The 25,226-nt window shown below is 36.9% G+C and overlaps 1 protein-coding gene, 1 non-coding gene and 1 pseudogene across 13 annotated transcripts in view; 1 reads left to right on the forward strand and 2 right to left on the reverse strand.

The window, feature by feature from the left end:
* The window catches only part of CYRIB (CYFIP related Rac1 interactor B), a 175,407-nt gene that overhangs the window by 20,979 nt on the left and 129,202 nt on the right, over nt 1-25,226 (reverse strand). For 9 of the 12 annotated variants that reach the window (XM_032760423.2, XM_032760421.2, XM_058444615.1 and 6 more), the window contains 2 exons: nt 15,881-15,963; nt 7,863-7,984 (listed from right to left, as the gene is read on the reverse strand). In XM_032760423.2, the coding sequence (XP_032616314.1) occupies nt 7,863-7,984; nt 15,881-15,953 (195 nt within the window). In that variant the 5' untranslated portion in view covers nt 15,954-15,963. Of the gene's footprint in view, nt 1-7,862; nt 7,985-15,880; nt 15,964-16,867; nt 16,951-25,226 lie in introns of those variants that run through there. The other 3 variants (XM_032760430.2, XM_032760428.2, XM_058444618.1) reach the window with 2 other exon arrangements.
* Nucleotides 956-1,553, forward strand: LOC116813593 (large ribosomal subunit protein eL15-like; annotated as a pseudogene).
* LOC116813993 (small nucleolar RNA SNORA25) lies at nt 5,092-5,218 on the reverse strand. The gene has a single exon (XR_004371100.1). It is a non-coding gene; the product is annotated as a small nucleolar RNA SNORA25 (small nucleolar RNA).

A 25,226-nucleotide genomic window follows, 5' to 3' on the forward strand; every position in this document is an offset into this window, starting at 1 on the left:
ACAGAGCCAGACTCTGTCTTAAAAAAAAAAAAAAAAAAATCGTCACAGACACTTATTCTCTATAACTAAAACCCTATCCTATTCTAGATAACAACTTTTCTCAGGCTTTCCTGAATAAGATGAAAAACTAGTTTTAAATCTGAAAGGGAGGAAAATATAATCTAGAGATCCTTAATATAAATGACTTCTTCTATACTCAGTCTTTCAAATCATTAAGTAATCTTTTCTGAATAGAGGGTTATTTCCAAAAATACATTTTTTTGTCTTTATCTTTCATTTGCCTATAGATGTTTTTTGTACTCCTTTACAGAAGTTAACATGTTTTTCAACAACCTGATTTACTGTCTCTAACATCTTGAAACAAACTAAACATACCGTTTGAAATTCAGAACTCAAGCAGGGACCTGCTTATAAACACTATCGAGAGGTTATATGACAAGTCTCGATACTCCCAAGGCACTGGTATTCTGACTCCATCCACACAAAAAAACAAAAAATCAGGAAAGCAAAATAAAATTGAACCCAGACAGATCTAAAGGATGCTCTGAACAAATTAGCTGTAAACTGAATTAATGGGCTATATACTGGTTAAGCAATTTACTTTACAATCTTGATACCATTTTCAAATTGATGTTTTATTCAATATTTTTAAATGCTTAAACCCAACAGAAGCCTGAAGTCAATCCTACTTATGTCATTAATCTAGAAATATTGTAATATTCAAGAAAATCTGACACTACAACATGTAACAATCCTTTGTTCACATTCTATAGTAATAAGAACATTTCAAAGAGACCTTGATATGCTGATATATATGAAAAAAAAATCCTTTGGCCTCAGGCCCAGACTTGGTAATGATTTCTATCAGGTAGTAAAAATTTGTTTCTTGTATTTGTTATTCAGCAAACAAGTAAATAAGCCTTTCTGTCTGGTGGCAGCCATCAAATAAGGCAAGATGGGTACACAAAAGTCCATCCAGGAGGCATGGAGGAAGAAGTAGTTTGATGTAATGTGCTTTCACTGATGGTCCACTGCTGGCAGTACCATCAGCTCTCGTCTCTCCACAGAGATCCTGGCCCCACCCAGCCCAATAAAGTGTGCAGCCTAGGCCACACAAGGTTATGTCATATATAGGATTCGTGTGTACTGTGGCGGCTGAAAATGCCCAGTTCCTAAGGGTGCAACGTACAGGTAGCCTGTCCTTTACGGTGGTAATCTGCTGAAGTTCGCTCGAAGCCTTCAGTACATCGCTAAGGAGTGAGCTGGACGCCACTGTGGGGCCATGTCCTGAATTCTTACTGGGTTGGTGAAGATTCCACGTACACATTTTTGAGGTTTTCCTCATTGATCAATTCCATAAAGCTATAGAAGAACTCCCGACACCCAACAGATCACCATACCAGTCTATAAGCACAGCGTGATGCGTGGGCTGACATCTGCCGGCTGAAAGAGCAATGGCTTGGATGGTCCCTAAATTCCACAAAACTGTGTCTGGTTCTTGCCATGCAGCTTGGAGAAGGTACAATGCTCTCTAGCTCCACCTTCACCACTAATATATGTAATGTTTGTATAATTAATATCTAATTAACAATTTAGGACAGTTATGTCTGTTTACAGGTGTTACCTGTCTGTTAAAAACAGTCTGCAGATTATTTCATGAATGCTTTGTCAAATCATAAAACAAAGTGATAGTATATCTTCTTTCCAGTAAGATAAACTTTGGAGTTACATGTCAAGTGTTTACAACATGCTGTGTGGTGCAGGAGGTTTAAAATAAATTATTTAGCTCTGCAGATTTGTCTAGTGCATGTGATTAATCTTACAGCTTTATTGGGCTGATGGCAACACTGTGCTGGTTTACTTTCAAGTGGCTGGGTTCGGCAAGTACAAACTTTTTAAGTTTAGTTTTGCTTTAGACATTTGTAGAGTGGGTGGAGGATACCTTAACCCTACGTCGTGATCATATGTAGAAAAACATGGGCTCAAACAGAATCCACATTTTTTAATTTAATCTATCGTTCCATTTGTATGACTGCTGTTTCTGAGAGAAAAGTTTCCAAAAATGCCACCATTTCTCAGAATAATAAACGTGTTGCAAGAGGTTTTTCTTAGGAATGAAACAAATCTGGGTTAACCTAAACAAAACTGCCTCAGTCTCCACAGTAGCATTTTAAGTTCACATAAAAGTTCCAATGCCATAGCTCTATAGAAATCAATGGATAGTAGTCAGTAAGGCTATTTACACTGGTGTATAGTCAAAATGAATGTTATATAAATATGAATTATTAACCTTAACTTTTACAAACTACTAATCAATGCTAGGATGGGAAGCCAGTAAGCTTTAGATACATACCTTTCAAGTGTGAGGGTAGAAAAAGTCAACTTTAATCAAGTTTTTAAAATACTTATCAGTAACACTAATCTGTGACCATTATGAATCCCTTCAGCCACATCAGGGGAAAATAGTTGGCTATTTAGAAGTATGTACATCACTCTTAGACCAGTTAGCCTTACAAATAAAAACATCTTGAGCCAACCCACTCTGTCCGCACTCACAGGCTACAGAGAAAAGTCATAATTGAAGCCAATATAAGTTCCTGGTTTCCAATCTAACCGTATGTGTTGTCTGCAGTTATTTTTCTTGTCCCTGCTCAAACTACCCTAAAATCCTTATCATTCCACAAAGCTGGAACATCAGGTATGTGCCAACATTTACATACCACCACAATGCACTGCATTTGTTCTTATCACGTTTTTCCATAGACTAAGCTACTGTCGCCCAGGGTAAATTTGAGAGTGAAGGAAATGCAGAAAAGGAATTGCACAATTCTTCTCAATTCTGGGTTTGCTGACTTTAATTTAAATACTGGTTTCTATGGACTAATTTTTCTCCTATCTTCTCTATGGGATTCAAAAGGCTTGGTTAACTGATTTCCAGGAAATATTCATAGAAAGTTCACAGAAGTTCTTGAGATCTAAATTCCTTTCTACTAAAAAAAAAAAAAAATAAACCATACATTTTGACTGTATATAGAGATTGTTCAACTAAAGGAATAAATGTCTATTAAACTAAAAACAGTAATAACAACAAAAAAAGCAAATAGACAAAAGTTAAAATTTTATTTTCTTCTCTTAAAGAAGTCGATCCTATTTTTATCGCAAGGATCTAAAAATGCCTTTTTAAATATCAATTCATTCTCACAATATAAAAATGCTCTAGCAAATGTCACCCATTTTCATAACTGGGCTGAGATAACTATTTCCCTGGCCCCGCCTTGCCTAGATTTAGAACTGAAGACACTGCCTGCTCTCTTATAATAAACATTTTATGGTTCTTCCTTATACTTCTAATTCCTTGTCCTCTCACAATAATGTACTCTGTTAGACAAGGTTTTGGGTCAACACCCATTATAGCCCAACATGCAAAAGGGCACTTAGTAAACGTCAATGGTGAGGTTATTACGGAGTAGGTATAACTCATTTTCAAAAATGTTAAAACTGGCTGGGCACACTGGCTCACGCCTGTAATCCTAGCACTTTGGGACACTGAGACAGAAGGATCGCTTGAGGCCAGGAGTTCATTCAAGACCAGTCTGGGCAACATAGCAAGTCAGTCTCTCTCTCTCTCTCTCTCTCTTATTTATTTATTTATTTATTTTGACAGAGTTTCACTCTTGTTGCCCAGGCTGGAGTGCAATGGTGCAATCTCGGCTCGCTGTAACCTCCGCCACCCAGGTACAAGTGATTCTCCTGTCTCAGCCTCCCAAGTAGCTCGAATTACAGGCATGCGCCACCACACCTGGCTGGTTTTTTTTAGTAGAGATAGGGTTTTACCATGTTAAGCAGGCTGGTCTCGAACCCCTGATCTCAGGTGTTCCACCCGTCTCGGCCTCCCAAAGTGCTGGGATTACAGGTGTGCATCACCAAACCCGGCTATTTTTTTTTTTTAATTTACAAAAAAAATGTTAAAACGGTTATGGACATATTACATTAATGGAAAGTACTTATTTCCCTCTAGGTGGTTAATCCTAGACAATAAGCATTGTTTATTTAATAGATTCTATCTTAAATCAAATTTTATTCTATTTTACAATGTTTAAAAAATTATTTAAACTAAAATATATTAAATATAATTCAACATCATTAGTATAGTAATAATAATAAGACTCTCAGTTTATGTTAGCTTTGTATCAGACATGGTGCTATGCTGTTTACATGGATTGTCTAATTTTATCTTCATAATAACTCTGTGAATTGCTTCCACATTTTTGCTACTATGAATAAGGCGGCCATACCAGTTTTTACATTGACATTTCCTCTTAAATTACAGTTGTTTGCAATGTTTTATAAAGTGTAAGTACCTGGTGCAAGAGCACAAACAATTTTATAGTTTTTTTTTAATATACTTCCAAACCGACCTCCAAAAAGACTACCCATTTTACAATACTTCTTGCACTGACTGAGATTACTGTTTCTTCACAAACCAACCAACTAAAACTTCTTCACAGTGATGTGCACTTACTAGCAAAGCTGACCATTTTTTCTGTTGTCTGTGCTTTTTCATAGGTAGAATAGTTGGCTGCTCTAAGTTAATTAACACTATTAGCAATTTAATTATTGTCCTATGTTGTAATACATCAGTTATTTGTATATTTGGTATATATTCATCTTTTATTTGTACCTTCCTTTCTTAATTTGTTTCTCTACTCTTCAGAAATCTTTTCTTTTTGTATCATTAAACCTGCATCAACTTCTCAACAAAAATTTCAACTGCTTGAATAGTTACATATTTGTCCCCGATCTACAGTAGATTTAAATGCAGCTTTTCAGTTTTTTAGCTTACATGTTTTGTGTTTCAATGCCTATTTCTCTTTTATTACTTCATTTATCAACGTTTAACAATAGTACCTTTATAAGTTGTTTCAAGCCTGGTAAGATAATCACCATTGCTTTTTACTTTTCCCTTATATTTTGGTGTTCTTCAATGTTATTTTTCTATGTAAACTTTCTCTTTTCTTTTAAACTTGGAGACACTTACTTTCTCACATCACCAATTATGGACTATTTTTGAGTGAACTATGCGTGGCTATGTCTTGTATTTCCTCAGGAAAACAGCACTACTGAGTGACTATGGTATCCTATGCAAAACTTCAATCTTTGGTCATAGCATTACGAGATCCTGGTTTCACAGCCCTAGAAAGTCTCTTTGATATATCCTATATGTAAATTTTTCTACCACTATACTCTATTCCAGAAGATTACAAATGAATCTTAATATGCATTCAATCAAATCTATAAACAGACTTTACAGAAAACACTATTATTATTATTATTATTTTATTGTAGAAAGCCTTCCCACACACAGAAGCAGAATAATTCTCCCAATGGGAAGTACTGCAATTAAAAAAAAAAAAAAAAAACCCGGGCTGGGCACAGTGGCTCATACCTATAATCCTAGCACTTTGAGAGGCTGAGGCGGGAGGATTGCTCGAGGCCAAGAGTTCAAGACCAACTTGGCCAACAGAGCAAAACCCCATTAAAAAAAGCCTAAGCGTTCTATATTTAAAAAAAAAAGAAAATAAGAAAAAAAAAGGAAAAAAAAATAAAAGAAAGGCTGGGCGCAGTGGTTCATGCCTGTAATTCCAGCACTTTGGGAGACGGAGGTGGGTGGATCACCTGAGGTCAGGAGTTCGAGACCAGCCTGGCCAACATGGTGAAACCCCATCTCTACTAAAAATACAAACATTAGCTGGGCATGGTGGTGCACGCCTGTAATCCCAGCTACTCGGGAGGCTGAGGCAGAATTGCTTGAACCTGGGAGGTGGAGGTTGCAGTGAGCCGAGATCGTGCCACCGCACTCCAGCCTGGGTGACAAGAGTAAAACTCTGCCTCAAAAAAAAAAAAAAAAAAATCAAACAGGTAATGAATAGTGTTTGTCTCTACAGCGAGTAAGATTTTCTCTTCCTAACAACAAGCTTTAATGAAGTTTAATGACCTGACACTTATAAACAATTTAAACTAATTTGTAGCACTGATAACCATCATAAAAAAATTTACCAATTAATTAAGATCCTACTAAATCATTTAAATCTTTCACTTCCGCAAATGTTTGATTTTTCAAAATACGTTTAAATGTTTAGAGAACTGAATTTCACAGAAATGGTTATATGCCTTAGTTACTGAAATCTTAAGGTTTTACTTAAGCCAATAACATTGCCAAGACCAAAGCCCTTGTATTTATTTGTTCAACAGGTAACCGCTTACTAAGTGCTGTAAGCTTACAACGTACTAGGTGCTGATAATAACAAAATATATAAGAAACCAGGTTTACCTTCCTCAAGCTGGAAGTAGAGTGGTACAGAGATAAACACTCAATAGTAATGGTTTACCCCCCACCCAAAAAAAAAAAAAAAAAAAAAAAAAAAAAAAGAATGGTTCCCACAAAAGAAACATGTATAAAGTGGGCAAAAGAGTAAGAGGAAGTAGGAGATTATCACGGGTGGGGAGGGGGTTGAAGAAAAAAATGAAAGGAAGGGCATTCCAGACAAAAAGGAAGGGTGCATATCAACAAACAGAATTCACACCAGAATTTCCCTCAGTTAATGACACTAGGATCTGCTAATGTAAAATAAAAACAAGGGCCAGGCGTGGTGGCTCATGCCTGTAATTCCAACACTTTGGGAGGCCAAGGCGGGGGAGGGAGGATCACTTGAAGCCAGGAGTTCAAGACCAGCCTGGGCAACATGGCAAAACCCTGCCTCTATTTGGTGGGGGATTAGCCAGGCATGGCGGTGAGTGCCAGCTACTTGGGAGACTGAGGCAAGAGGATCACTTGAGCCCAGCAGACTGAGGCTGCAGTGAGCTATGGTTGCACCACTGCACTCCAGCCAGGGTGACAGAGCTAAACCCTGTCTCAAAATAAAATAAACACCATGGAATCATTTAACTCTCTCTCTTCCCTTACCCTAAACATTTCATCAATCACCAACACATGTTTTGGATCACCACCTTCTGGTGTCTGCACTTGATTCTGCCTTCACTAGTACTCCAAATGCCAGAAGAGAAATCAAGGTGGATATGGAATGTATGCCCCAAAAAGTGACCTTGATGACCTCTGCACTCTTTGTTATAGACAATAATAAACAAAACAGAGGATGGGAAGAATCAAGAAACACAGCATGGGCAATGGCTTCAAGAAATGCAGTAATGAGAAGGGGAGAGATGAAGGCCCAGGGGACAGGGAGTCCCTCTGTGTAGTTCTGGACACCTAAACATGGATATGCTACAGGGCAGAATTCAGTAAAAGAAAAAAGATAGAAGATTTAATTAAGAGAAGAAATAATTAAAAGAGTAAAGTTTCAGAACAGGATGAAGAGCAAAGGTAAAGCAGTCAGTCTTGGAAAGAAGCAAGGACACAGCTTCTTCTGAAAAACAAAAGAAACAAAAAATGAGATGAATGCAAACCTGAAAAAGTTCAGCAGTTTGGGAGAGGTAAGTTGAGGGAGACCACACTACATATTTTCTTTGTGATGTAAAGTCATGGGGAAGGTGTACTGACTGCAAGGATATTTCCACTTTCTCCTAGGAAGCACCACATAAATACTGCAAATTTCAGGTATAAGAGCAACCCAAAAACTAAATAACATTTTCTTAATGTACAAAAACTACCTATTTATGGAACACAGTTTTTCCTATTATGCTCATTTCACTGCAATCACTTCTGAAACAATGCCAAGTGAGCATCCTTCAAATATAATACTTAATATGAAATATAGAATTCTGAAGTCTAGAAAACAATAGAGATTACAAAGAGGTGGGACAGTAAGTTTTAGTTAACTAGAAAATACATAAATGTGCTTTACCTCTCGTATTTCGTGGCCAGCTCCTCTGTATGATTGCAAGTCCTCCAAGATGCCTTCTGCATCTTTTAATACTACATTCACCTGATTATAAATTTCCTTCTCAGACTCTGTAGGCTGGGCATCTAAACAGCAGGAAAGCACAAGAAAATTTACAGTGACATGAATTTTTTAAAATACATGTGTAACTCTAAGCAATTAACAACCCAAATTTCCAAAGATGAGTTCATTCTAGTTAATGTTAACTTTGAACTTTTTAAGAAAAGACTAATACTTTTTCCATAGTTCTACATTTAAATGACTAGTTTCAAGTTTATAGATATTACAGAAAACAAGGGAACACCAAACATTATCAACTTAGTTTAAGTTCCAAATTAGGACTTGGTATATTAAACCAATCTGAGAATTATAATTAAAATTTTTAATTGTGATAGTTTTAACAATCACTTTTTCTACTACATTCATCACTATCACTGTAAATGCATCAGAAATCACAGATTTTAATGCAAAAGAAAGCCTACTAAAACATGTTGCTCATGTATAGTTTAAGACAAACTATTTTTATTTTCCTATAAAGTTCATTTTACTTTTAATGACTGAGTTTTGATATAAAAAAGTAAAAAAACTTTAATAGTTTTTAGGTGCTCACCCCCTTTTCCAAGAATCACTTCGAAAGTGTCTCAACATATATGATATTATAGGTTAAAGAAGAGAGGATACATATATCTAACAACAAACCCAAGAGAGTATCACTGAACTATTCTGCTGATGAACAGAAGGTCAAGAAGGTCAACTCCTGTGCAGAGGAGTTCAAGTTATAAAACTGCTCCACAATTACTCAGCTGCTGAAAACTAGATACTTTAAGCTACACTACAATACTATTATTGAAATTTTGAAATACTAAAGAAAATCTGAGTTCCTACACACTCGGGAGTAAGAGAAAAATGAAGGAAGAATTACAGTTATAAAGAGCAGAATCAAGGACAAACATATGGGCATTTTCACCACCTGTGGTGTTAGCTGCAAAACATATGTTAATGAATGACTAAATCTGGATTTCTCTCTGCTTAACTCAAGCTAACAGAAATCTTGCTTTTAATAATACTGGTCATTTGTTTCTCTAAGGACAAATCTTTTATATTTTAAGAAAAAAGGTGGACTCCAAGAGGAAATGAAGGTTTCTTCATAAATCTTTCCAACTAGGCCACATTCAGCACCACAGGTAAGGCATAAAGCACTTAAAATCATAAACATTATGATTATCATATTTTAGAGAAAAATGAGTGGCAGAATTCTTCCATGCTAAAATTTTCTCTTATGAGGGAAAAGGAATCAGTCCAAATTTATAAGATGAAGTGAGAACGTTTTTAATACTATCACACTGGTCTTTAAGTTTAAAAATATTTTAACAAACAAGAAGGTTTTTGGTAAATCTTTGTCTACCACTCATATAAAATTAGTTAACCAGACTTTTCTGCTCCTTTTCACCTCACCACAAATACACAATGATTTCTTTATTCCTTTACTTAAAACATTGTAAAGAAACTTTGTTTACACATGAAACTGGGAGTAAAGATCCCTAAAAACTGTAACTTTATTTTGTGCTTAGAGCAAGCCATAATTCAATTCTACCTATTAAGCCTGCCAAATAGTCAAAAATATACAACATATTTTTTAAAAATTCAATAATTACATTACCAAATTTTGAACTCAACATATGTAAAACAGTACTATAGCAACAATAAAGTAACATTCATATGGAAAGTCAACTTAAGAATGTGTTTACATATCTGTTCCCTTATTTTTCAAATTTCTTTTCAGAAATCATTTTTTAGGAAGAAAATACAGTGACAAAATAATTATACAAGAGAAGCCAATTGAAAAATTAAAAAGATTCTCTATCCAAGGCTACAAAGGTATTATCACTAGGAACAAATACTGATATTGCAACTAAATGGTTAGCTTTCTTATAGATCAAGCTTTGCTATTTAGCAGTAATAATTTACTGCTAAATATTTTACATTTAGCCAGACCATATTTTCCAATGTAATAGTTAGACATACATTCTTTTTTAAAAAGCACACTTCATAACTTTTATACTTACATCAGATGCAGTAGAGAAAAATATGTTTTACATGCAAAAAATGACAGTCTTACACTTTTTCATATGGAATTGTGAAACTACAGACATAACATCAATAGTAGACACGTATTTAGTTTGAATTCATGAAGTGGGAATTCATGACAAAGGACAATAGTTTAGCTATTATATATCAAAGGTATCTGTGAAGTTTGAAAATGCTAGACTATGTATTTTAGGTGCGGTGACTAGCTGTTAACATAAAAATGTGACACTGAGACTTAACATACAAACGAAACATTATCAAGTAGACTTAAGTAGACCTTGTAAGTGGTTAACAACTAGTAAAGGTTTAATAAGTACCAAGAAATTTAAAAATAGAGGAGAAGATTTAAGTTTCCCTTTAGGGTGAGAAAAACACCCAGCACCACAATGATTAAACATTTTTTAGACTGTCACAGGAAAGTCACATTTATAATTTTGAAAGCTGCTGAAGACTGCTATAGAAATGAAGACAAACAGAAAATAGCAGACAAGCACTACTTTACTGAAAGCAAGTCATGCAAAAGGGAGAAATACTAGGAAGGGGGAAAAGCTGTATAAAATAAAGCTTTTTATTTATTTATTTTTTTTTTTTTCAAAAAACGGTACTATATAATGCAACCAAGACTTGTCACTTTGATTTTCCATAGAAAAAAATGGCTTTACTATTTAAAAAAAAAAAAGTACCATTTAGTCAGCTTACAAAAGGACATTCAAAATCGCAAAATAATGTATCTACTGCTGAGAGTAGACATATTCATTACTCATCAAGCTTAGTTTTTAAAGCTGTTCAAGGGAAATTAAGGCATGTTTCAATTGTCCTTATTGAAAGTAAATTAAAAATTTTAGTAACTTCACACTAACTTCCTATACGGTGGAGGGTAGAAAAACAGTCACTAAATATAACTGCTAAAATTGAAGTCGTCATAATATAAAAAGAAGTAAAGATTAATTATGAAATGAAAAAATAAAAAGTCAACATAAAAATTGTAATTGTGATAAGGGGTCTTTCTGCTTTAATTTCACATTAATTCATTTAATAAACCTATGCAATCTATCTCTGTAAGTTACATCAAGACAGAGACCAGAATGTACAGTACGTACCACTGGTACATATGTAAACTCAGCACCTAGATTGTCTATAATACATTTTGAATGAATGAGAGGGTACAGAGACATAAATAAGCCTCCAGCATGAATTAAAGGAGACTACTATGCTTTTTGATCTCTGAATAAATATGATCCTGTATCATTTTCGAAAAATAAATATAAGAAAGATGACACCAGAATAAAGATATTTCAAAGTACAGGGCAAAACCAACTGAAACTATGCAAGAGATAAATGAAAAAATAAGTTAGAGTAGGTCCCAATATTTCTAAATGATAAGGGGGAAACAAGTAACACAAAGGACACAAAAACTATAGAGGAAATGCATGACTCAATGGAAAAGCACTATAACAGAATTAGAGAAAATATATTCTATTTCTCCCTTAACAAATGACTACCTCTATTTACTCTCCTATTTTGATTTCCCTGGAGGTAAGTGAATCAAGTTTAAAAAATACTTACTGAACTTCTATCTTTTAAAAAGCACTATGCTAACATTGGGAAAGGACACAAAACTAAATAAAGTCTCTTTTCTCCCAAGAACTAGAATTTAGTGAGCTAGTAGATATAGAAGTTACTGAGGCTAAAGATTTGTCATTAGAATAAGCTATAAATTAACACTGTTGCTATAAAATAGGAAATTCCAACAACTAGAAGAGGCTATACGGGCCCCTATTCAGTGCTTTTTTTTTTTCAAAGACAGTCTCACTCTGCTACTCGAGGTGGAGTGCAGTGGAGCAATCACAGCTCACTGCAAGGGCACACATCACTATTCCTAGCTAATTAAAAAAAATTTTTTTTGTACAGATAGAGTCTTGCCATGTTGCCCAGACTGGTCTCAAACTCCTTGACTCAAGTGATCCTTTTGCTGTGGCCTCCCAAAGTGCTGGAATTACAGCCATGAGCCACTGTACCTAGCTCGATTGAGTGCTTTTTATATGCTGTCAATAGCGTAACTACTGCCAAATTTTATGGAGCATTTTTGGGCTTATATTTTAACTAAACTATTATTAAATAAAAACAAAATAAAACCTTATCACATAGGTGTAATCTGTTCTAAGGAAAAAAATCCTTCTATCAAGACTAAACGTTTGACTGAATACAGAATAACATTTCATGCCTTAAGGTCTCTGTCCATGTTGTTCCTTCTTTCTACTGTCCTTTACTATATTAGTTCAAAACATTCTAATTCACTCTCCAAAACCCAATTCAAACATCACCATCAGAAAGTCTTCCATGATGGGCCAGGTGCGGTGGCCCACACCTGTAATCCCAGCACTTTGGGAGGCCGAGGCAGGTGGATCGCCTGAGGTCAGGAGTTTGAGACCAGCCTGGCCAACATGGTGAAACCCCATCTCTACTAAAAATAAAAAAATTAGCTGGGTGTGGTGCTGCATGCCTGTAATCCCAGCTACTCGGGAGGCTGAGGTGGGAGGCCGAGGCAGGAGAATCACTTGAACCCAGGAAGTGGAGGATGCAGTGAGTCAAGATCATGCCATTGCACTCCAGCTTGGGTGACAGAGTGAGACTCCATCTCAAAAAAAAAATAAAAATAAAAAAGAGGTCTTCCATGATGATTCTCAGTCTACTCACTGCCATTTTAAGTTAGTATCTTCATGAGCTACATGTTGAAAATAAATAATTTGAGTAAAACTGAGTTTTCTGGCAGGTGGGCACCTGTAATTCCAGCTACTTTTGGGGACTGAGGTGAAACAGTCACTTCAGCCTGGGAGGTCAAAGCTGCAGTGAGCCGAGATCATGCCACTGCACTCCAGCCTGGGCGACCGAGACTGGCCCTGTCTCAAAAACAAAACAAAACAAAATTATGAGCTTTCGTTTCTATCCTCTCCTACTAGATTGAGAGCTCCCAGCACGTATGGGTTGTATCTTAGTTATTTTGCATCCCCAGCACCTACTGGCTGGTATACAGGAGGCAAGGCATAAATGTATGTTGAACTGAAGTGAAAAACAGTTACAGGGGTCATGAGAGGAGTAAGTTAAAGGAATAATGATTTACTTTAAAGACAATCTTAATTTTGTAAACTATAAGATTCCATTAAATTACTTTTCAAATGCACTAGAGTATGTCATTTGTATATAATATGATACAAATAGCCAGGTAATCTGCATGAATTATTTCTATAGTTACCCAACTGCAGAGACATATTGGGATAGACTTAACCAATCAGATTAATAGAAACAGTAAAACTAAATTACCCTGGTGACACAAATATTAAAGTGCATCTAGAAATGAACAATGTAGTAGTAATTACTCTAGCAAAAATAATGAGGCTTTAAGTTATTGAGAATTAGCAGATCAACTATGTTGGCAATTTTGAGTCTGGTATAAAGCAGTATAAAACAGTTTAAGAAAGCACCCATCTGATGGGCCAAGGTCACTATAGTAGCTTAATGATAAGGTAAGCTTTTAAAATGCATATTTCCAAAAAGAAGAAAAATATACAAATGGATTAGAGATTAAATTAAGATAATGCCAGTGTTAGAATCAAAAGAAAATGTATCTAAAAATCTAAATAAGAAATAACAATGGGTAAACTCTAGTTTGGTATACAGTATGCTGTCACTAAATTTCATTTATAGTATACCAGTAAGTATAAAACCAGAAGATCTACATTGGCTGATATAGGCAACAATATCTGTCTTTACAGTTAACATTTTATATGTATTTCTGCATTATTGGTTATTATTATTGTTCACAATTTTTACCTTTTCCTGTCACTATTATTAAATTATAATAATGTACCGGGTGCAGTAGCTCACACCTGTAATCTCAGCACTTTGGAAGGCCAAGGTGGGTGGATCACTTGAGCTTAGGAGTTTGAGACCAGCCTGGACAACACAGTGAAACCCCATCTCTACCAAAAATATGAAAAATTAGCTGGGCTTGGTGGCATGTGCCTGTAGTCCCAGCTACTCTGGAGGCTGAGGTGGGAGGATCCCTTGAGCCAGGTAGGCAGAGGTTGCAGTGAGCTAAGATTGCGCCACTGCACTCTTGCCTGAGTGACAGGGTAAGACCTCATATCAAAAAAAAAAAAAAAAGTGTGTGTGTGTGTGTGTGTGTGTGTGTGTGTATAAAATGATCCAAATGCTCCCACAGATTGGAAAGCCAAGACCAAGTAATCTTTTAAATACTACATTTAAATTCATGCTTCCCACTTGACCATAACATAATGCTAGGTTTACAAAAAGATCAAGTGCCAAGTCTTGAACAAGATCTTGACTATCAAAGTCAAGATTCTGTAAATGTAAGGAATTTGAGACAAAGAGGAAAACGGAGACAGAATAGTAGAAAAAGACACAAGACCAAGTTTGAAACAGATGCAAATAAACTAAAATACAGCTCTAATGTAAGTTGCCTCATCTGAAAGAATATCTTCAAGTCAGCAATCTGCCCAACATCCTCAAGCTGATTAAAAGTCATGCTAAACATGCACTTAACATAGCATTGGTAAATTGTTGAGAAGGGTCAAGAAAACTAATATTCATCTAATATTTAACAGTATTTCCCCTAAAAACCTAATTTCCCCTGAAACCCAATTTCACATGGACCTGATATTGATTTACTACTCTTTACTAGCCTGTACACAGTACCCAAACTGTAACAGATCCTTTATAGAAATGGAATAAAAGTAGAAAATAACCAGAGACCACAAATTATTCTACAAAATGGAGATAGCCATAAATTGATGTGTTCATATGAACTGCCATGGTTTAAAATGATTCATAAAATAGAATGAATTACATAAAACTGTAAAAACTAAATTGAAGTTGGAGGAAAAGGCAGTGACTTTCTGGGGGTTTATTTTAAGTGATGTATTTGTTTTGTTTTTAAAATCAGAAAATGTCTTAAATTTTAAGTATATAAAAATACATTCTAACACTTAAAAATGTAAGAGATCACATGATTAAAAACCTAAGGAATACCTCTTCACCCTTTCCTAACAATTTTCTATTGATCAGTTAAACTAGCATCATTCACACTAAAACACCAATTTAATAATTCTTCTCAATTTAACAACCAGACAAGCTAAAGCGATATCAACAGCCAAAAAAAGCAAAAGCTTTGCAACATGCACCGAGGTCAATGACACTTACCTGCCACTCTTAGACCATATTACAATAGGTCATGCAACATAAAACAAACAGAAGGCAAATTACTTAAAGGTCTGTGAACCCATTATTTTTCCTTTTATTTAGAGTCAGAAAAAATAAATTCCTGAAATAAATACATTCCATTTTTTTAACTTTTCAAATTATCTGCAAAGATTAAATAATTTAGGTTCACACTTACCTTTTAATATTATGCCCAAATTACTGAGCTCTGAATGGCCTTCATGAACAGATTGATATTTGAAATACTTAAATATGTACCCTAGAATAACTGAAACCTGGTCGATTTTTCTTGACTACAATATAAGTTCCCCCCCAAATATTGCTTCTATTAATAAATCTTGAGGTAGTACTTGTCCTTTCCAACAAAATTTTTTCATAAAAATGTTTTCATTAGAGAACAGATCTCAAATTACAAAATAATCTCCAACTAAGAGATATGAAATCTCTTATAAAAACTCAAAGACATTTTATCATCACAATTTAATCTATAAAATAGGACTTCCAGTTCTAGAAGGCACCAGAAATTTACTCAAACAATTCATAGCTCAGTCATGCAAAGCAGTTAAAAAGATGGCAAAGTGGAAACATTCATTTAGTGCAAGACAAACGCAGTCTACTGCAGGCAAAGAGAAATAGATATAAAATCATCTTCTCACTTTCAAAATCAAGGAAAAAATTTGGCCCCTGCTCAAGGTCTGTGCATGTCAAAACTTTAAGAAGATTCCCCATGTTAAGGTACCTGTCAAGACAAGAATGAGAAAAGAGAAAATATCCCTTTATAAAAAAGAACATCTGAAGTTTACTTAAAGAAAAATAGTAACAGGGAAAATGTTCATTAGGCCATGAATTCATTCTTCAGGTTACCCAGACTGTGCTCTGGCAGACAGCAAATCGGGTTCTCAAGGTGTTGATATGTAGGACCTAGAGGTGAAATGTGGTTTTCCTGTACACAATGGCACAACTGTTGCTCTAATTCTTCTCAAAATTCTCCCAAGACAAGTTTCATTAATGGCCTTATAATGAAAAATTCTTTAAGTATTCCAATAGTGCTAATATTCTGAAAAAGAAATTTCTGATCAAGAATTATTTACATGTAGTACTGTTAATATAGCACTGAAACAACAATTTATTTCAAAGCCAAATATTAATACATTTGGCCATGTCTCACCTTTGCATCTCGTCTTAAAACAGTATAAAACTTTCTTCCTGCATGCGGTTAAATAAAGCATATATTTCTAACCAAATTTGGATTGTCAGTAATTTGTGGAGGTATGGAGAGTACTGATTCAAGATATGCAGCACAGTTCTGATTTTTAAAATGAAATTATTATAGGATTATAAGCGAATATTGTTTGACATAGTCACTAAAGCATACTATTAGAATGTTCATCATAAGGCTACTTGCTTCATGGACTAATGAAAGGACAGCACTGGCTACAGACTCAACATGATTTTAGCAAATGAAAAACTAAATTATACATATGATGGTGATGTTTGCCTACGATTAAGAAAAAATCATGCAACCTTTGTTTGATTCCCATGTTTAATTAACAAATATTCTGGCTGGCCTTCACTGTGGTGAGTATAATTCATCTTTCACCTTTACCATTATGCACCAGCTGTGAAGGGCTAAAGAGACTTACTTTCAAAGTCCAAGAAAAAATGTGCTGCATTGTGGTCTATGTCCCTGGTTAGCACCTTAATGAGATTACCCATGCCAGCAAACCTAAAAATAAAAATGGCAACATCATTTAGTTCCAGTAAAAAATTTTAAGCAGAGGCCTGGGATTTGGCAAAGGCTGGCTTGCTCATAATTATCAACAGGTGCAGGTTTATATGCTTTTGGCATTGAGAATTTGGAACAACAAAAGCACATTTGGCTCTGAGTTTATAGCTCCTATCTCTCTTTTCCACGTATCAAAAAAGTTACATAAAGCAAGATGGGAAAAACGATTAGATTTTGACATATAACTTGCAATATTTACATTTTATTACTATCTATGTTAGTGTTACTCTTTTAAAATTTTTGAGGCATATATTTCTCAATTTAAATTAACAGCAAAACTAGATTTCTCAAATAAGTAAATATAGAAACCATTTTTTTAAATAATAGGGATATTTTCCTTCTTGCAGAGTCAAATCCTATTGGGAATACAAAGAAGAAAGTATTCAAACCACATTTAACCATTAAAGCCTAAAGAAAGTTATCAATTAATGACCCATCTAAAAAAACTTTACCACACGTAACATGTTTTTGATATCTTCTATCTCCTAAGATTAATCAAACTTACTATTTAACTCTTAGACTGAATAATCAGCTATACACAACTACACCACGTATGGAACTTAAAAGTTAACACAGCAAACAGGTACAATAGGGAGCCAGCAATTATCACAACTTAGTAGGTTTGCAGTGGGAAAAAAGTGAAAATACGGCATTGGCATAAATATTGCCCAAGATTTCCAAAATGCAGTGAGGATGAAAGTGGGAAATGGGGTCAGAAACATCCAGGAAACCAGATTCAAACCTGGAAGGTAGAGTAACAAAAGGGGAGGCAAACTATGGTATCACGGCTACCCACATCCTCCTCCCTCCAACTGCTGTACTTTTCCTCCAATTGCTATGTGTTTTTCTCCAAAGATCCCGTTGCTGGCAAATGTAAATAAGACAAAACATAAAATAATATTTTTATTAAGAAAAAAAGACAACTTGCCACTCACTCTCATTATAAGAAGCTTGAAAAAAGTTAGCACTTCTGTCACCTGTGGCATCCCCCTCTTACACCTACTCTCCAACATCAGCATATGTTTCTAACTGTAAGCTTCCCATTAGGAAATAAATATGTGTGTGTAACAGCTGTTTGCTTTAGAGGTCAAAGTCTGATGTATGGAAACACAAATTTCTTATAAAATGTTAAAAGCAATCTAATTTATTCATATATGGTAAATACTGAATGGTTCTTCCCTTTTGAAACAATATTCCCCCAATAGAGGAGGTGGAGATCTATCTTCTTTTTATATTAATATTTCTATTACACAGAATTTCAATGGTCTGATTTTGCACAATACTTTACACAAGTGGATTAGGTGACATTAAGCTAAGAGGGAAATATTTAATATTTCGTCTTAATTACCTTATACATTGTAAAACATTTAATAATACCAAGCTTTTATATTAAAGGAAAGGATAAACATTTTTCTTAAATCATCACACTCAAATAATTATCTCAAATTGGTTACTAAAGTTATTCAATAGATGTTGGAAGAAACCATTTGGAAGTAGCATATTTCACGGCTTTAATTTTTAAAAGCTTTCCAACATATATGGAATGACTGTATCCAAACATATAAATTTCTCACTAACAAGAACTGAGACCAAAAACACAAAAAATTACCTAGTGGTATCAAAATTGCAACTACAGATGAAAAATATATCATGAGAAAGGACTATAATTATTTTTAGTAGGAAAAAGGCAGCACACCATTTGGTTTTAGGAGTTTATGGAATCAAACCAGAAATTCGACTCCAGCTTACTAGCTGTTTGACCTTAAGGATGGTAGTTAACCCTTCTGGGGACTCATTTCTTGATTGGTAAAATGCAGGTAATTACAGTAAATATCTTAAATTCCTATTATGAGGGTTAAATGAGATTAAGCACTGACTCAGCTTAGTGTCTGGCACACAGAAAACATTTAATAAATATTGGCTGTTGCTGTAATTAAAACCTAAATATCACAAAATAACCTTTTAAAAGTAATAATGGCTCTATTTCTTTTAACATAAACCTGAGTCCTTATCAACACATTCCAATGTTATAAATCAGAACGAAGCCCGTATTTGTCAACAATATCGCTGAAATGTTGTCCTAAAATTAGTTCTATTAACAGGAAACCATCATCAGGTATGCATGGAGAAGAGGGAGATTAGGTTTCCTTACCTTTTTACCTGTATGCACACAGTCCAACCTTGGGGAAAATTTTGGAACTAGCCAGGTATGTCTGCTCCATTTTCCTACAGCTCGTTCTGTAAACTTCTTCCTCTGTATATGGTTCTTCTTTCCAGGCACCCGAGGCTAATGTGATCCTCCCCTCCTCATAGTTGGGAGTATGATCACTACATGAGACTTGGTCCTGACCTATTTGCTCTCATAAGGATTGAGAATTTCTTGCCTATTTATCCCATACACAAACACTTAGTTTGAAAATGGCTCAGTTGGCTGGGCGCGGTGGCTCACGCTTGTAATCCAAGCACTTTGGGATGCCAAGGCGGGCAGATCACGAGGTCAGGAGTTCGAGACCAGCCTGGCCAACACAGTGAAACCCCGTCTCTACTAAAGGAGGCAGCAGTTGCAGGGAACCAAGATAACGCCACTGCACACTCCAGCCTAGGGAACAGAGCTAGACTCCCTCTCAAAAAAAAAAAAAAAAAAAAAAAAAGGAATTGGCTCAGTATATCTAACACAGTGTTTCTCAGTCTCAGCACTATTAACATTTTGGGCTGAGGAGTTCTTTTGTTATTGGAGTCTGTCTCACATTGTAGGAAATACAGCAACATCTTGGGCTTCAATCCACTAGATACCAGCAGCTACCCCCCATACAGGCTGTGACAATCAAAAATGTCTCTAGATACCGCCAAATGTCTCCTGGGGACAAAATCACCCGACTGAGAATCACTACAACTGTTGCCCAGCGCAAAAATTCGCTCTACCACATAGCACACAGGACAGATGCTACATAGGCAGCCCATATCACAATGTCTCTTTGAACAGAAACTCATGGAAGTTTTCAAAGCTCTAAAAACAGTCCCATTATAACATTATCAGTTCTCCTATCCTTTATAAGAATAAACAAAAAATTAAAACCATAACCCTATCTTGCTATATTTTAACCTGGCCAGAAACCAACCAACCAAACAAAAAAAACCCTGCTGTCCTCTCACTGTGACTGTTTTCAACTAATATGACAGTGGTTAATCATCAGCTTAGGTGGGACCAGATTGCCTGGGTCTGAAACCCAGCTCTGCCACTTCCAAGCTTTATGACTTTAGTCAGGTGTTTTTTAACTTCTCCATTCCTCAGTTTTCTCATGTGTAAAAGGCGCATATTAATAATATTCACCTCAGAGGGTTCCTAAAATCATTAAATGGGTTAATATAAGCACCACATTTAGTTCCATACCTGGCAGTTTATTTACTATTACTGTTGCAGCTGTCAGAGCAACCTAACTAGGGGCTCTGTTCCCAGCAGCAGAACTTACGGAATGTGAGGCGTGGGCGGATATGGCAGTCATACTTCCTGCCCTAGAGGATGGCAGTCTGTCACAAGAGAATGAACCAATATTACAGTGCAAGGTCTCAAAGAGTGTCCTGGAGTCATTAATTACCTTCCATTCATTCCTGAGTTCCAGCTGTCACTTCTCTCAGTCCAGCTGCTTGATTTTCCTCTGGTTTTAAGATATCCTAGTTTTTTTAAACCAATATCCCTTTTAGCTGTTGAGTTGGATTTCTGCCATCTAAAGGAGACTAGTAAGATTTCTAAGTTTCGGATGAATACTTTTGATATGAAAGATACCAAAGGATTTAAGATTTTTTTTGAGACGGGGTTTCACTCTTGTTGCCAGGCTGGAGTGCAATGGTACGATCTCAGCTCACTGCAACCTTCGCCTCCCAGGTTCAAGTGATTCTCCTGCCTCAGCCTCCCGAGTAACTGGGATTACAGGCATGCACCACCATGCCTGGCTAATTTTGTATTTTTAGTAGAGACAGGGTTTCTCCGTCTTGGTCAGGCTGGTCTCAAACTCCCAACCTCAGGTGATCTACCCGCCTCAGCCTCCCAAAGTGCTGGGATTACAGGCGTGAGTCACCAGGCCCGGCCGGATTTAAGATTTTAAAGCTGACTATATAAAGCAGACCCAAAACACTATTGATATATTTTAGAGGTAACAAATATTATCATTTAGAATAATAAACTAACTCTTACTATCTGAATTTAGAAGGGAAAAGCTAAAGAATCTTCTTTCAAATTATTTTCTATTGTAATCCTTGGATTTAAACTAAATATTGTATTGACTAAATAAGCTAAAAATAAATTTAACACAAATTTAATACACAGAAACCAGACATGGTTTACCTCAGGAGTTGTCTTATTTCTGGTGGAATTTTTTTACTATGAGCCCTTACATTAGACATTTGGTTCCACGTTGACAACTTATCTGGAAAGGAACATGCCCTTCCTGGCCGGTAGTCTGTGGAATGTATTTTTAAGCTAACAAAAGGCACTTAAATACATTAGACCACTTTCCCATAAAACATTTGAAAAGAAGTTTCCTTACAGAATAATAGCCAATAGAAACAACTATACCCTACAATTACTATAATATTTCCTCTATCTTTCTAGAAACTTCCTAAGAGATGCTGTTACTTCACTTACTTTTTCCTCCTCAAGGTACTTTTTAATTTTGTCTCCTCTTCCTAGAATGCTAGTCCCAAAGATTTTCCCACAACTGGCTTCTTTGCATCCTTCAGGGCTCATCTCAAAAGGCATCTCTTTGAAAAGGCTTTTCTCTGCCAACCTTCTCAAAGGAGTTGCACCGGTTGCAACTTCTAGTGATAATCTTCTACCTACCTCTTCACCCAACTTATTTCTTAAGCATATTTATCACAATTCGAATTTCTCTTGTTTAGTGTCAGTTTTCCTCACATCCAGCTTATAAACGTATTACAGATTTGTGAGTGGCCAGTGAGAAGGAGGGGGAAGAAAGAAAAGTAACAAACACACTGACCAGCTTCACTTTAAATCAGCGTTTCTTAAACTCAGCAATACTAACCTTTGAACTGTACAATTCTTTGCTGTGGGGGACTGTCTAGTGCCTTGTAGGTTGTTTAGCAGTATTCTGGGCCTCTGCCCACTAGATACCTCTTATCATCCCTGCTCGCAGCTGTGACAACCAATAACGCCTCCAGACATTGTCAAATGCCACCTGGGAGGCAAAACTGCCTGTTGTTGAAAGCTGCTGCTTTTAACATATGACCACCAACCTGAAGTGCACCCTCAGTTTTGCTACCTCACTCAATCTCCTCTCCCACTTTCCCAGGTGATTATTCCACACATTAAAAAAAATTCTTACCTTCCTCATGATCTCTTCAAAAAAGAAGAAGAAAAGGAGGAGAGGGAGGAGGAGGAGGAGGAGGAGAAAGAAGGAAGAGGGGGAAGAGGAAGGAAGATGAAGGAAGAGGAAGGAAGAGGAATGAAGAGGAAGGAAGAGGAAGAGGAAGGAAGAGGAAGAGGAAGGAAGAGGAAGAGGAAGGAAGAAGAAGAAGAAGAAGAAGAAGAAGAAGAAGAAGAAGAAGAAGAAGAAGAAGAAGAAGAAGAAGAAGAAGAAGAAGACGACGACAAAACCCCAACAACCCATCCTCCATTCTCACTTGCAGGAAACGATCTCACTGTATTTTTCACACACAAAACACAGAAGCATCTATCTTTTCTACCACCCTTTCTTCAGTAACCACATGCCCACCCTCTGTACCTGTTTCCTGAAGGACAACCTTTCCTCTGGGGCACTACTTCTCCCACTTGCCTTTGTCTCTTCAAGGACTTCATGTGCCCTGTACTACGATATCATCTTTCCTCTCCTCTTTATAGCAAGACTTGTCAAATGAACTGTCTGTAACTGTTTCTTTCCACTTTTCAAACTCCTATTCTTTCAACTCATTCCAGTTTGGCTTTTATGCCCACTACAATAAAGCTGTCCCTGTCAAGGTCACCAAAACTTGCATTTGGCTAAATCTAAAGGACAATTCTCAAACTTCAACTTACTGAACTAGCAGCTCTTGACCCAGTTATCACCCACGCCTTCCTGAAAACACTTTCTTCAAAATTTGACATTCTGAACAATATATTATCTTGAGTTTCCTTCCTACTTCAGTTTTTCTTTTTCAGTACCCTTGTTTGGCATACATACATTTATTTCTTCCATCTTAAAACATAAACGGAAATGTACCTTGATTCTATTTCCCTCACCAGCTCCCGCCCTATTCCCTTGCTTCTCTTTGCAGCAAAATTCCTTAAAAGGAATAATCTAACACTCAGCATCTTTTATTTCTCTCCTTTCATTCTCTATTAAACTCACTGCAATGTGGCTTTTATCCCCAACCCACACCACCAAAACTGCACTGGGAAGGCCATCAGCTAACTTCCATGTTGCTAATTCCAATGTCAATACTCAGCCCTCACCCCTTACCTTGTCTGTCAGGGGCATCTGCCCTGACACTCCCCTCATCCTCCTCAACACACTTTTATCATTAGCTTAAAGGGCAGCACATCTCACCTCCCCCACTGCCACACCTCCCTACTTCTTGCTACCCTCACTTCTTGCTAGGGTTGCTGGTCTTCCTGTTTCCAATCCAGCCTCCTCCTATAATCTCTTCCACATATAAGAGGCAAAGCACTCTTTTAAACATATAAATCATCCTTTCTCTGCTCAAAGCCATGCAATGACTCACTAACACACTCAGAATAAAATCCAAATCCTTTACCAGGTTGATATGATTTGAATTTGTGTCTCCGCCCAAATTAAATGACAAATCAAAGACAATGGGGAAAATGCCTCGAAGGCATCTCAGAGACCTTTGTGGCAGCCCCGCCCATCACAGACTCAGAGGTCTAGGGGGGTAGAATGGTTTCACAGGCCAGGCCCAGGGCCTGGCTGCCCTGGGGACACTGTTCCCTGTGGGGACACTATTCCCTGCATCCCAGCCAGTCCAGCTCCAGCCACAGCTAAAAGGGTCCTAGGTTATGTCTCAAGCTGCTGTTCAGGCAGGTACAAGCCATAAGCCTTGGCAGCTTCCATGGGTGTTAGGCCTGCAGGTGTGCAGACAGCAAGAATTGTTGAGGCTTGGGAGTCTGCCTAGATTTTAGAGGATGTATGGACATGCCTGGATGTTCAGGCAGAAGTACACTGCAGGGGCAGAGCCCTCATGGAGAACCTCTACTAGGGCAGTGCGCTGGGGAAATGTAGGGTTGGAGTCCTCACTGAGGCACTGCCTAGCATAGCTGCAAGAAGTGGGCCACTGTGCTCCAGATCCCGGAATGGTAAGATCCACCAACAGCTTGCACCATGCACCTGGAAAAGCCACAGACACTCAATGCCATCCCTTGAGAGCAGCCATGGGAGGTAAGCCCTGCAGAGCAAGAGGGACAGAGCTGCACAAGGCCTTAGGAGCTCACCCCTTACATCAGTGTGGCCTGGATGTGAGACACGGAGTCAAAGGAGATTATTTTGGAGCTTTAAGATTGAACAACTGCCCTGGCTAGGTTTCAGATGTGTATGAGGCTTAAAGCCCCTTTGTTTTGGCCTATTCCTCCCTTTTGGAAGGGGAATATTTAAACAATGCCTGTACCTTCATTGTATCTTGGAAGTAACTAACTTCATTTTGATTTTAAAGACTCAGAGGTGGAAGGGACTTGTCTCGTCTCAGGTGAACCTTTGGACTGTGGACTTCTGAGTCAATGCTGAAATGAGTTAAGACTTGGGGGACTGCTGAGAAGGGTTGATTATATTTGCAATGTGAGAAGGTCATGAGATTTGGGAGGGGCCAGGAACAGAATGATATGGTTTGAATTTGTGTCCCTGCCCAAATCTCATGTTGAGTTGTAATCCCTAGTGTTAGAGAAGGAGCCTGCTGGGAGGAGATTGGATCATGGGAGTGGACTTCCCCCTTGCTGCTGTTGTTGATAGTGAGTTCTCATGAGGTCTGGTTCTTTTAAAGGGTGGGGCACCTCCCCATCTCTCTTCCTCCGGCTCTGGCCATGTAAGATGTGCCACCTTCCTCTTCGCCTTCCGCCATTCAAAATTTCCTGAGACCTCCCCAGCCATGCTTCCTGTACAGCTTGCAGAACCATGAGCCAATCAAACCTCTCTTCTTTAGAAATTACCCAGTCTCAGGTAGTTCTTCACAGCAAGGCGAGAACAGACTAATACAGAGGTCCTACAAAATCTTACATA

Source organism: Hylobates moloch, unplaced genomic scaffold (genome assembly GCF_009828535.3).
Source record: "Hylobates moloch isolate HMO894 unplaced genomic scaffold, HMol_V3 SCAFFOLD_9, whole genome shotgun sequence".
In the NCBI taxonomy this organism is placed as follows: domain Eukaryota; kingdom Metazoa; phylum Chordata; class Mammalia; order Primates; family Hylobatidae; genus Hylobates; species Hylobates moloch.